Source organism: Pituophis catenifer, unplaced genomic scaffold, assembly GCF_029215685.1.
Source record: "Pituophis catenifer annectens isolate HBS135680 unplaced genomic scaffold, rPitCat1.0.hap2 SCAF_1, whole genome shotgun sequence".
In the NCBI taxonomy this organism is placed as follows: domain Eukaryota; kingdom Metazoa; phylum Chordata; class Lepidosauria; order Squamata; family Colubridae; genus Pituophis; species Pituophis catenifer.
Window position 1 is genome coordinate 346161626 of NW_027256881.1, and position 11831 is coordinate 346173456.

General features: G+C 42.6%; 1 protein-coding gene across 1 annotated transcript; it reads right to left on the reverse strand.

The window, feature by feature from the left end:
- Positions 1-2016: 2016 nt before the first annotated feature.
- On the reverse strand, positions 2017-11831 carry LOC139312205 (vomeronasal type-2 receptor 26-like; the record flags this gene model as incomplete). Its single annotated transcript, XM_070936811.1, has 4 exons — positions 11643-11831; positions 7627-7863; positions 6562-6796; positions 2017-2873 (listed from the first exon to the last, which is right to left on the reverse strand). Coding segments are annotated over exons 1-4 (1518 nt in total), but the record flags the coding sequence as incomplete, so codon positions are not given.

Genomic DNA, 11831 nt, shown 5'->3' on the forward strand with positions numbered 1-11831 from the left:
CATCTTCACGGGAGCTCCAGAATTTTCTGCAATGCTGCACAAACAGCAAGAGGGAAGCAGAACGAATCACTTTGTCATAAGGCCACATGGTGCAATGACAGAAGCGGCCACCATATTCCAAGGGACCACAACTGAATGAGGCCACTGGTGGCTGCTCCCAAAATCATGCTGGAAGTGCTTGCTTAGCGAATCTGTCCCAACATTGATGAAGAACTTCATTTTTTTATGCTTTATAGACCTGTGAACATTGTCAATGTGTAGTCTAGGACAATTGGCTACATCCACTTCATCCCAGCCCCCTCACCCCAGCTGACCCATGGCATTCACCCCTCCCTAGCTGCAATGGTTGATGCTCCCCTCTTTGCAAACTGGATACCCCAGGCTGTGGCAGGAGTGATCATGATGGCCTTTTGAGTCCCTTCGAGCTGCCCCACTTTGGTTCAATGCAAAGGGTGAGCACATGGGCCAGACAGCTTCTGTTCTCACCATTCAGCAGCCAATTCAGCACTTCAGTTTGCTGATCAATTCCATGGCCTGAGGTGTGCAGTTTGCAAAGAGGGGCTTGAAAGCTGTAGCCTGCTGTCAATGCAGGGCAGGACTGTGCTCTCTACAACTATCTGGGAGGGGAAAAAATTCAATCTCTCCTGGAGTGACAGAGCCCTTAATTTAGGAAGCATCATCTATGGCTCTCCAGTTAGGACCACCGGTTGCATAATGCCTTTGCTGGCCTTGCTGGTGGACAGAATGTCAGGCCTGTCCCAGCTTAGACATTTAGGAAAGAAAAATCCTTGACTCTAGCTGTAGAGTTGGGTATACTTTTACTAAAAGTCAAGTGGTTACTGCGTAAGCAAAGCCAGGTCTGAAGATTTCTGTATAAACCATGTAATTTCCCCTACTCCCATATGTCCGATATGTCATCTTGTTAGTGTCCAATGAGGTTAAAATTAGTTGTTTTGGTAATAGTTCTAAAGTTTGATGCTTATTTGGTGGCCCTTTGCATTCTATTCCCATGCCTCTGTCCTTGGATCGTTCAGTCATTGTCTCTGGTTGCAAAGTGACTATTTCATCATTGTTGCTAAACAAGCACTATCTGTCATGTTTATGTAGCTATTACAACTGCTTAAGCTTTCAGGCTCCAAATGCAGGACCAAAAATCAATAATCAATTCTCACAGCAGTATTGCTTGTTAAGAGTGTGCCCAGGGTAAATTTTCTCCAGAGAATAGTGGGAGGAACTTTTGAAGACCAAAGATTGCACTCATATTTATACATTTGACAAAGAAGGAGAAAATGATTTATGCATAAGGTGGTATAATCATACCTATTCATAATTAACAAACTATCAATTATGTTGCCACTCTTCTACTGTTACTATCTTCAACAGAGAAATATTCTCTTAATAAAAAAGTATATCAGTTACATTGCCATAGAAATGTTGATAAAGCTTATTGAAAGCCAAAGAATTTCTATTTTATGGGCCAGCTAGCACACATTCCTCCATTCTTTCTATTTGCCACATGAGAGGCCATTTTATGGAAAGGGAGATGTTATTAAAAATAACTGAATACTGGTAGAGAACTCTATAAAGCCTCAGACGTCGAAGGAAACAACCATATAGGCCTAAAAACATTTATTCCAACTCTTTAACACACTATTTTAAAAAATAATTAAATTAAAAAGAATGGAATGAGAAAATGTCCTCCTTGAAATAATGAATACATCTTTAATAACTGGTTTTCCATCAACATTAGTCACTGGAAAACAAGAGGATATTTTGAAGGCATGATAAACAAAAGGCTGGGTGATTGCTGTTGACCACAGGTAAATTCTAACTAATTGTGGCATTTGATAAGGAATTTTTTAATGGAGAAATTCCTCTTTGAAGACATTATTATTTTTGTAGAAATCATCATATTCTAAACATGCCACAAAGAGAACTATAAATATAAAAAGCAGATCCCGGCATTAGTTAGACATTCTTGTTTCTTACTATATTTTCTCTACAATTCAAATCGGGCCTCAGTAGAATAATGTAGCATTTGGGGAAAAAAATACAGGCCAAGAGAGCAGCTCCAGAGGCCAAAATGGAGAAGATCTCCACAGCCACCATGGACTTCCCTTTGGTGCTCAGGTAGGTGGGGAGGAAGGAGATCCAAACACTGCAAAAGACCAGCATGCTAAAAGTAATGAACTTGGCTTCATTAAAACTATCAGGCAATTTCCTAGCTAGAAAGGCCACTGTGAAACTGATGAGGGCCAGAAAACCGAGATAGGCAAGGACAATGTAAAACATGAAAGCTAAACCCTGCTTACATTCCAAGACAGCTTCTCCAAACACAGAATGAAAGTCCAAATTAGGAAACGGGGGAGAGGTGATCAACCAGGTGGCACAAAGTACTGCTTGGACCAGAGGACAGGCTATGACAATGGAGTAGGTCAGTGGTTTTCCTAAGAGTTTCCTTGTCTTGTTCCCTGGCTTGGTGGCCATGAAGGCCAGAACCACCATGACAGTTTTTGCCAACACAGAGGAAACTGCCAGGGAAAAGAGAATGGCAAAGGCAGATTGTTGTAAGAGACAAGTGACCTTCCCAGGTTGACCGATGAAGAGGAAGGAGCAGAGGAAGCAGAGCAGAAGGGAGACCAGGAGGATGTAAGTGAGATCTCGGTTGTTGGCCTTGACGATTGGTGTTTCATGATGTTTATAGAAAATCACCAGGACTGCAGATGTGCTCACAGAGAGAAAAAGAGTGAGAGAAACTAAAGTGTATCCCAGGGTGTCTTGATAGGCAAGGAAGTGGATCTTCTTGGCAATGCATTGGTCCTTGTCCTTGTTGGGATATTGGTCTTCTGGGCAGGATTCACAGTGAGCAGCATCTGAAATCAAGAATCTTTATTTAAGAATTCATTTGTTCAAGGAAATCATGCTGCACTTATATTGATTCTAGGATATATTAGCCAGTGATGAGGATTAGTTCAGTTCTAGCTATCCATTCACTATGCAATTCTACGAATAATGTGTCTTTCAATTTGAGATTGCTGCCTGTTTTCTCCCCTACTTTATAATGGAACCCACAGAAGATCGATAGACCTGTTATCCAGGAATGTTGCTGTTTTTTTTATGTGTACATTACCCTTGCCTTAACCTCTCTGCTTTGTGCTTCAGATATGTTCATTCAGACTTATTTGATTGCTCATACTCTATCAAAGAGGCACACAGAGATGAATCTCCTCTTTCTCTGGCAGGTCTATTTCCTCAGAGTTTGATAGTCTAGATGGATGAAGCATGCCCTAAATAATAAGAATTAAAGCTTGGACTGAAAACCCCACTTCCTCAGGAAAAGATTAGAATTTGGGTTTCACAACCAGATATTAGAGGAGGAGTTGAAATGCAAGTTGGAGATTCATAAATTCTGCTCTAAAACTATCCTGCATGGAACTGCTGAGGATTGGGAAAGGCGACTTCTGTGGCCAAGACAATTTAGATCCATCAACTGAAAAGTTCTAGTGAAAAGTACGAGTGCATGCCAATCATATCAAAAATGATCACAATAAAGAAAATAGATTTAATGAATGTCTTCTTTGATCTTGGAAGATTTACTTTTGAAGTTTGCTCTACCTGTCTGATTAGAAAAGGTCCCTTCTGGACAAGCGTCACACTGGTAGCAGCAAACCTGCTCGCCCTCTGGAACTCTTCTCCTCTCTCCTGCATGGCACCTCTTTGTTCCACATCTGGCAAAGGGGATGGTCTGAAAGAGAAATATTTGAAATTACTTAAGCAATGAACTTGCTGCATTCATTCTTTCCCTCATTCCTATTTCCTTTTTTTATTCCTACTTCTATTTTCAGATTCTCTTCTTAAGAAATAGATTGCCACCATCTATCAAAAACCAGGAACAGCTGCTGGGGGACTCAGGCCATTGGCACTCCCAACCTACCATCAGATGTTGGAGATTGGAACTGGGATCTCAGCCTGTAGAGGAAGGCTTGTGACTGAACTACAGCATTTCTAAAAAAAGAACCATGAGGATACTACTGAGCATCAATGGTCCATGGAAATGACTGTTGCTTGCTGTAATTGCATCCTGCATTTCAAGCAGACATTGTTCCCAAGGCTAACCCTTTGTGGTATGACACAAATCAGACATCAAACGTGTTACATGCAAAGCCGATTTTTCACCAAATGACTGCCAAGATTTCTGACTCAATTGATTATTTTTCCACTTAGAAAGATGTTGTACATCTCAAGAAGAGAATGAATCTTTCCTTGAATTTACAACATTTCCTTGCAGCTCACCTTTGTGCCCCAGACAATTCCATCAGATTTAATGGTGAAATCTTGTCCTGGGGGAGCCTCAGGATTTACTTGCCCAACCTTCTTGGGGAGAAAAGATTGATTGGGGAGGAAAACCCAGTTAAGAAGATCATAACGAGCAGATCCCAGTCCATCTTCTGAGAAGGAGACTTCCTCTCCAGCACTGTTGTTGAACTGCACATTCCTCAAATAGGGAAGAATCTGAAAGAAAGGAGACCTTCAGAAATAGGAGTATTTGGGCTAGAGCTATGGTTAGGGCTTCTATCAGAAGATGGTGACCATCTTGAGAAGATGAGTTCATGTCTGAAAAGCTAGAGGAGTTCTCTTGGTGGAGAACTGAGGAATCTGCAGTAACACCAAATATTTAACTCTGAAACTACAAATGGTTTTCCTTTGGTCCTTTGTATCATGGTTTCTTCAAATCAAGCTTTATCAGAATAAGTACACTGAAAGATTTTACTGCCACATTCCAAAATTAATCATATTTTTAAAATTAATTACTTAATTAATTAATTAAATTTATTTATTGTCAATCGTATATAAGATAACAGGTAAAAGTATAAACATAATTTGGATACATGAAAAGATTAAATAAAAAGGAATATTAGGACAGGGACATTAGGCTTGTTGGTATGCTTATGCACGCCACTTACAGACGTCTTGGGAATGGGGTGAGGTCAAGAGTAGAAAATCTAAGATTAAAGTTTTGGGGGTTTGGGGAAGTAACCACAGAGTCAGGTATTGCATTCCAGGCATTGAGCACTCTGTTGCTGAAGTCGTATTTTCTGCAATCGAGTTTGGAGCTGTTTACCTTGAGTTTGTATCTATTGTGTGCTCGTGTATTATTGTGGTTGAAGCTGAAGTAGTCATTGACAGGTAAGACACTGTAGCAGATAATTTTGTATACTACACTTAGGTCAGACTGAAGGCAGTGTAGTTCTTAATTGTCTAATCCCAAGATTTCGAGCCTGGTAGCATAAGGTATTCTGTTGTGAGCAGAGGAGTGGAGGACTCTTCTCGTGAAATATCTCTGGACTCACTCAATTGTATTAATGTCTGAAATACAGTGCGGATTCCAGGCAGATGAGCTGTATTCAAGAATTGGCCTAGCAAAGGTATTGTATGTCCTAGTTTGCAGTATAATATTACCAGAAATGAAGCTTTGCAAGATTAGATTAAGAACTCTTAATGCCTTTTTGGCAATGTTGTTACAGTGAGCTCTGGCACTTAGATCATTTGAGATGAGTACTCCAAGATCTTTGACAGAGTGAGGGTCGTCTACAAGGTCGTATATGGTTTTCCTCCTGTAATACTTGATTACATGTAGTTTTAAATATTTACTTTGTCCTGAGGTCTTGTAACCGATAAATTCACTTTAGCAACAATGAAATAATTTGTATGAGAACAGAGTACAATTCCTCTGATTTTCTCTGCCTGAGAATTGAACAGAGCAAGAACAATGTCTGATGAAATGGACATCAAGGAAAAGGAAAGACTTGCCCTGGTTTTTCTCTTCACTGTTCAGAGAAGTTCAATGTCTATCCATTAATGCAGAAAAGTCTGATGTGTTTGAGACAAACAACCCATTAAGACTATTTTGAGTCCTGCTTTATGTGCTCAGGTGAACCAAGATTTGCTGCATTCACACTACAACCTGAGCAGTACAATAAATGTAAAACTGGACAAATTGAGTGGGGTCAAATAGGATGTTAAATGATAGAAACATAAACCAAGGGTAAAAGGAATTGAGTGTCTTTCTACAAGTTGGATTTGGGTTATATGCTGAGGGAAACGGACGTTGTTATGCAACTGTCTCAAGTAGGACTTCTACTGACTTCTGGAAGCTTCTTTCTCAAACACAGCCAGATTGTTCTTTTGGTCTCAGCTGACATCTACTCCCTGTCAGGGTTACCTCCTGAAACTCTGGCAACCATTGAAGCCTTTCAGGACTTTATGAAGGTCTTTCTTCTATGGATCTTATGGACAGCTCATTTGGTTTCTTTCTCTTCTCCCCCCCCCCCAAACTCTTCCAACAAAACATTATTCTTATTTCATATCTTTCTAATAATTGCTTTTAATATGTTTTCCTTTCTAAGGAAGCCACAAAAATTACCTGCCATGACTGGACTTTGGAGATCCTCTTTCCAAGCCTCATCATGGTCGGTCGGGCTCTGGGTCCATACATTGCATGTAAAGCATGTGCCACAGCAAAAATGGCATTGTAGATATTGTAACTTTCAGCTGTCATACTTCTTTCAAAAATGTAATTGGGCAGATTCTGCAGATTCTCCTTTCCTGTACATTGTTTTTTCCCCATTGGAGGGATCTTGTCTGGTTGGTGAATCTTGCAGCGAAAGACCTTTTCCCACCATGGAGGGAGAAATACATCCCCTTGTGGGTTCAAGAGGTCTAAAGACAGAACAAAATGTTTGAATTCTGAGACATCCCCGGTGTGGTCCCTGAAATGCAAGACTCCATGGAAAGACTTTAGAAATAGCAAGGTGTCTTTAGATTCACCCACAATAAGTTTCCAATGGGAAGTTAAGATCCAAACATTCTGAAATGTTTTCTTCTTGAAGTTTTTATGGATAAACAACATTGTCTGTACACTGACACTACATTTGGGGTCTCCAAACAGAATAATCACTTCAGTTTTTGACCAAGTCTGGAAATTGAGAAGTAATTGTTTCCATATAATCTCAAAATCATGTGATTTCAGCGTTTTAGTGAAGGCCAGGCAGATCTCCTTCTCCTTAAGCATTGGCATCAGAGTTGAGAGGAAATGTTCTCCCCTGTCATCTTCAGTGGTGAAAAGCCCAACCCAGTTCCACTGGAAATACAGGAGTAGTTTGACTAGACCCTCATACTGAGGAGATTCCTTGGGATTAATCCAGAAGAAAGAAGGATAAAGTCTTCTCTCTCCCTGAGAGAACTCAAAGCCAACACCGAGCTGAAAAACAGTGAGATTCATCTTTCAAAGACAAAGTAAAGTCTTAGGGCAACTTTAGGAGTCACCATTGTATGGATTTTGCTCCACCAGTCAACCTGGCAAGATTCATCTCCTTCCCTTCTTAGGGAGAGCCACCACTTACACATCTTGACTGATTGTGATATGTCAGAAGACAAGAGAAGAAACCAACAACCTGATACAGAGAATAAATGTCACTAAAATGATGGCTACTCTTTAATGAAGAATAAGCGGAGAGTAAGAGGCCCATGATGTGCCTCCCCCAAACTACTTTTAATTTCCTCTTGGCTTATGTGTGTGTTTTCATCTTTGTCTTATCCATATTGTGTCCAAGAGAGCTCTCTTACCTGTGGGACCTTGAAGATGCTGAAGATGGAGGCCATCAGCCTTGAGAGTTTGGAGTTGAGACCACCAATGACAGAGAACAGAGTGTCCTGCAGGTCACATTTGTACCCTGGAACCACTTGGCCTCCTGAGGAGAGGATGGAGAGGCTGTTTAAAGAAACAACTATCACAGTTTGGTAATGGCCATGGATGTGGAAGCCAAGGGAGATGTTGGGGAGCAGAAGAAAATCCTTATTGACCTGGGAGACAGCAAACATCAATGCAAGAAACTGCTGGTAGTTACTGGTGATGAGTCTGTAGTGAGCAAAACATTTGCAAACATTACAAGAAAGCTTGTGCATGGCTGTAAAATTTGCTTTAATGTTTGGGGGGACTTTTGAGGGCAGAAACTCCCAAATTTCAATGGGTTTGGGTTTTTTTCAGAGGATTTTCCTTGGCTAAACTTGGATGACTTTGTGAGAAAGGAAACAAGTCTTTCCGTAGATATCCGGATTGTTTTATACTCTCTATCATCCCAGCCATATTCACTTTGCTGTGGTGGCTGTAATCCTTTCCAACTGCTTCCCTTTCACTGGAAGTATTGAAGGTCTCTCTTGGAGCAGCTTCTACAGGTGTGGTAAAGATTGCTGAGCACAGGACTACAGTGGGGGGTCACCTCATAGATTTACTGAAGGTCACTATTCATCAGCAATGCTGATTCCAACACTGAGAGGGATCTTTGTAACTCCTGAACACTTGAAGCGTGCTGAGCTTTTATTTGTATTTTCTATCAGAAGTTACTGGTGAGATTAATATTATAATTTGACTTCTTCACTAGTCCAGCAAAGCTTCCCTCTTCATTTTTGTTGTTTATCATCTTCCTGATGAAGAGATTGAGAATTCCAGCCCATTTGAAGAGCTTCCTAATTTATCGAGAAAAGCACAAAATATGCACTACACCAGGACAGTTCAAAACACTAGAAGTATTTTTTGAAAAAAGTCCCTGAATGTAAAGCAAAGAAACAATTTATCTCCACGTTTCCCCTTCAGCTGAAACTTACCCCTTTTTAAAAACAAGCTTCACTGTATTAAACTCCAGGACAGGAGACTTGTTAATGATTCCCAAGGGCAAATTCCCACCAATAATGAGATCACCAGGCCTGTAGTAGCTTCCATCTAAATCGATATAATATCTTAACACACACATGGTTTGCAGCCTCTTTGCTGTAGTTGGAGCCAGGAGCCAGAAGAGCATCAGCATCAGAAGTAGCATAACTCCTGCCCGGTCATTCTTATCACTTTCCCTCCTAGAAAAGAAATCAAGGTTTATGCAGAAACTGATTTGAAGATTTCTCCTGAAATCTCACTGGATCTTTAGCAGATCAGACACCACCTGTGCCTCCTGAAGGGCACCAGGACAAATTTATAGCAACTATGCTTCCTCTTACCTGTGTTTGGGCTGTGACCATAGAGAGAACAAAGGCATGTGAGTCTCCTCAAACCCAGGAGTGAGCTCTTTGCAACACAGCCTAAGGTGACACGTTGTACCCTCCATCTGGTGAACTCAGAGATAATTTTTAAAGCAGATTTTATCCTGGAAGTTCTTTGTGTCTGGAAATCCACAGGGGATAAATGAAGAATGACTGTTCTTGTGATAATTGCAGGGAAAAGCCATTGACCTGTCCCCTTAGCAACAGCTTCTCTTCATGCAGCAGAATGGAAAACATCTTTGTGTCTTTTGAAATTCCCAGAGCAGTTTGAGTCATGGGGAAATGGTGCTGTTGACCTACATGGAAGTGATCCCTGCACACAAGATGGATTTTGGCTTATGCCCTACTTTGGTCAGATAATAGGAGGGCTACTTGCGAATAGTGGCACAAGGCATAAATGGAATTTGAAGAATTCCATTTATATTAACTTCAATTTTTTTGCAAGACTTGAAAATTTCTCTTGCTGTATCCTAAGGGTAGACTTGTCATTCGGGTGTTTCTTTTGGTCTTTGGGGGTGCTGCTCCCCAAATTGCCAGGTCTGAAATTCTTTTCTAGAAGATTCATTCACAGGACCAGTTGGGATCATTACTACTGTACCAGTCTTCTTGCTGCACAGCAACTTCCATGTCTGACCTTCTATAGGGCATTTCTCAGTTGACTGTGGGGTTCCCCAGACTTATGGTCTTTAGAGATGTCCATTTGCCATCCCAGGGGCAGGCCTTAGAGGCATCTCACCATGGCCACCATCATTCTTAGCTCAACTCAAAACTGACCACTTCCAACCTGATCTGAGGAGGAGCTGTCCTTGTCATCTTTGTCCTGGCCAGATCATGGCCTGATGACTTTGAGATTCTTTTATGCTGCACCTCTCTGCAGGGAGGCTGGATCTCTTTGACCAGTCCACTCTTAGTGACTAATGGGGTTCCAAAGGGAACTGAGGATTATACCCCAGGCTCTGCTGTGTTGTCCTTCTGAGGCCTTGGCCACTACCAGGAATAGGAAAGCTACTGAGGCCTTCGATGGGATCACTTGCATGCAACCTCTCTTGGTCCATTGTTCCCAACATGCCCCAGCATTCAATTGAGGGAGCTGAAAAGGGTCAAGAGACATCCAGAGCTCTGCTGAAGGAACATGACAGATGAAGCTGATTGAACATGAGCTGGAGCAGGGGTGTCAAACTCCATTTCACTGAGGGCCAGATCAGGATTGTTGTTGCCCTTAGGGGAGCCGGGAGTGGCATGGCTGTATGGTTCTGGGTAGGTGTGGCCAGGGTGGGCATGGCGAGCTTGATGTCCCTCATGTTGGGGGGTGGGACCAGGCTGATCCACGGGAGGAGACTCACTGACCCTCTTGGGCCACACGGGGGGTACAGATGGCAGCATGAGTCATCTGATCTTTGAGCTCCTAGGGCACCAGGACTCCACAGCTGTGCCCTACTTCCCTGAGGGGCTGCCTGGGCTCACTTGCCTCCTGATGCTGCTGTGCTCACTCTCCTTGCCCAGTATGGGCTTCCTGGATTGGGAAGAGGGGCTGAGGGACAATGGGGCTACTGCTGGAGGGCTCTGCTACTGCTGGTGCCACTGCTTGAAGGCGAGGCAGGGGGTGGGGGGGGTGGCCTGGCTGACGGGTCCCAATGTACGCTGGTTTAGGGCATGTAGATCAGCTCTGGGGCTGGGCTCAGGCAAGGCAGAGTAGGGAGGGGAGTCCTGGCTACCTCTTGGGGATTGTCTTCCTGCCCTTCCCATATACTGGGGCCATTGCATGTGGGGAAGTGGGTGGGAGGCTCATCCCACGTGTCTGGTGGAGCTGGAAGAAGAGGTTTGAACAGCACAGGCTGCGCCCCATGGTGGAAGCAACAGCAACAGGTGGAAGCAGATGCTTGGGGGAAGGCAGGAGATTTGGTCTGCAAGGGGGCCATGCCTGAGCTAGAGCTTCTATTAAGGCTACCTCATGGCACTACAAGCCTCAAAATGTCAATATTTCTCCATTCTTTTTGCACTTCTTATAACACTGAGTGACACCCTATGGTCTTCTTAAAGATGATCTGGAACTTTCTGGGTAAGGGTCATGTGTAGGTTTTCCTTCAGGCCTCACAGGGTGTTTTAAAGATGGTGGACCGTAACTTTATATGTTTACAATCTATTAAATAAATGAGCCTCACGAAGATTTTTAAACTAAACTGTTTTATTTACAAAAATAAACAAAGCCTATTCAACAGAATATCCGTTGTCAGTCTCTTCCTTAAGTATCTTGTCAGCTGTTTCTCCAATCGCCCTGTACGATTGGAGTTTGGGCCTTTCTTCCTCAGAAGGGAGAGGCTTTAGGGACTTCAGCTCTGCCTCTGATCCCGAATTGGGTTAGCCTGCTGGCAAGCAGCTCCTTATATACTGACAGTTAGTGACAGTTAGTGACAGTTAGGGAAGGCATAGAAAAAGCCCCGGAGATTCAAAACCAGGAACTGCACTCTGATTGGCCTATTCAATTATCTGAGCAAAAGGCCATTAATAGGCACAGCAACTGTGAGGGAAATTTTTTTTCTCACACTCACAGAGGAATTCTGGTTGATAAAATTGCTTGGATCTCTTCCCAGTTGGAGGCCAAGCATGGTGTGGATCCTATGGAGAAGGCTGGGGAAAGGACTTTTGCAGTAATTTAGGAACAGTTTGATCCGACTGATCCCAAGGATGTCGACAAAGTCCTTGGGATGTAGTTGTGACCACCTGTGAACTGGATCCAT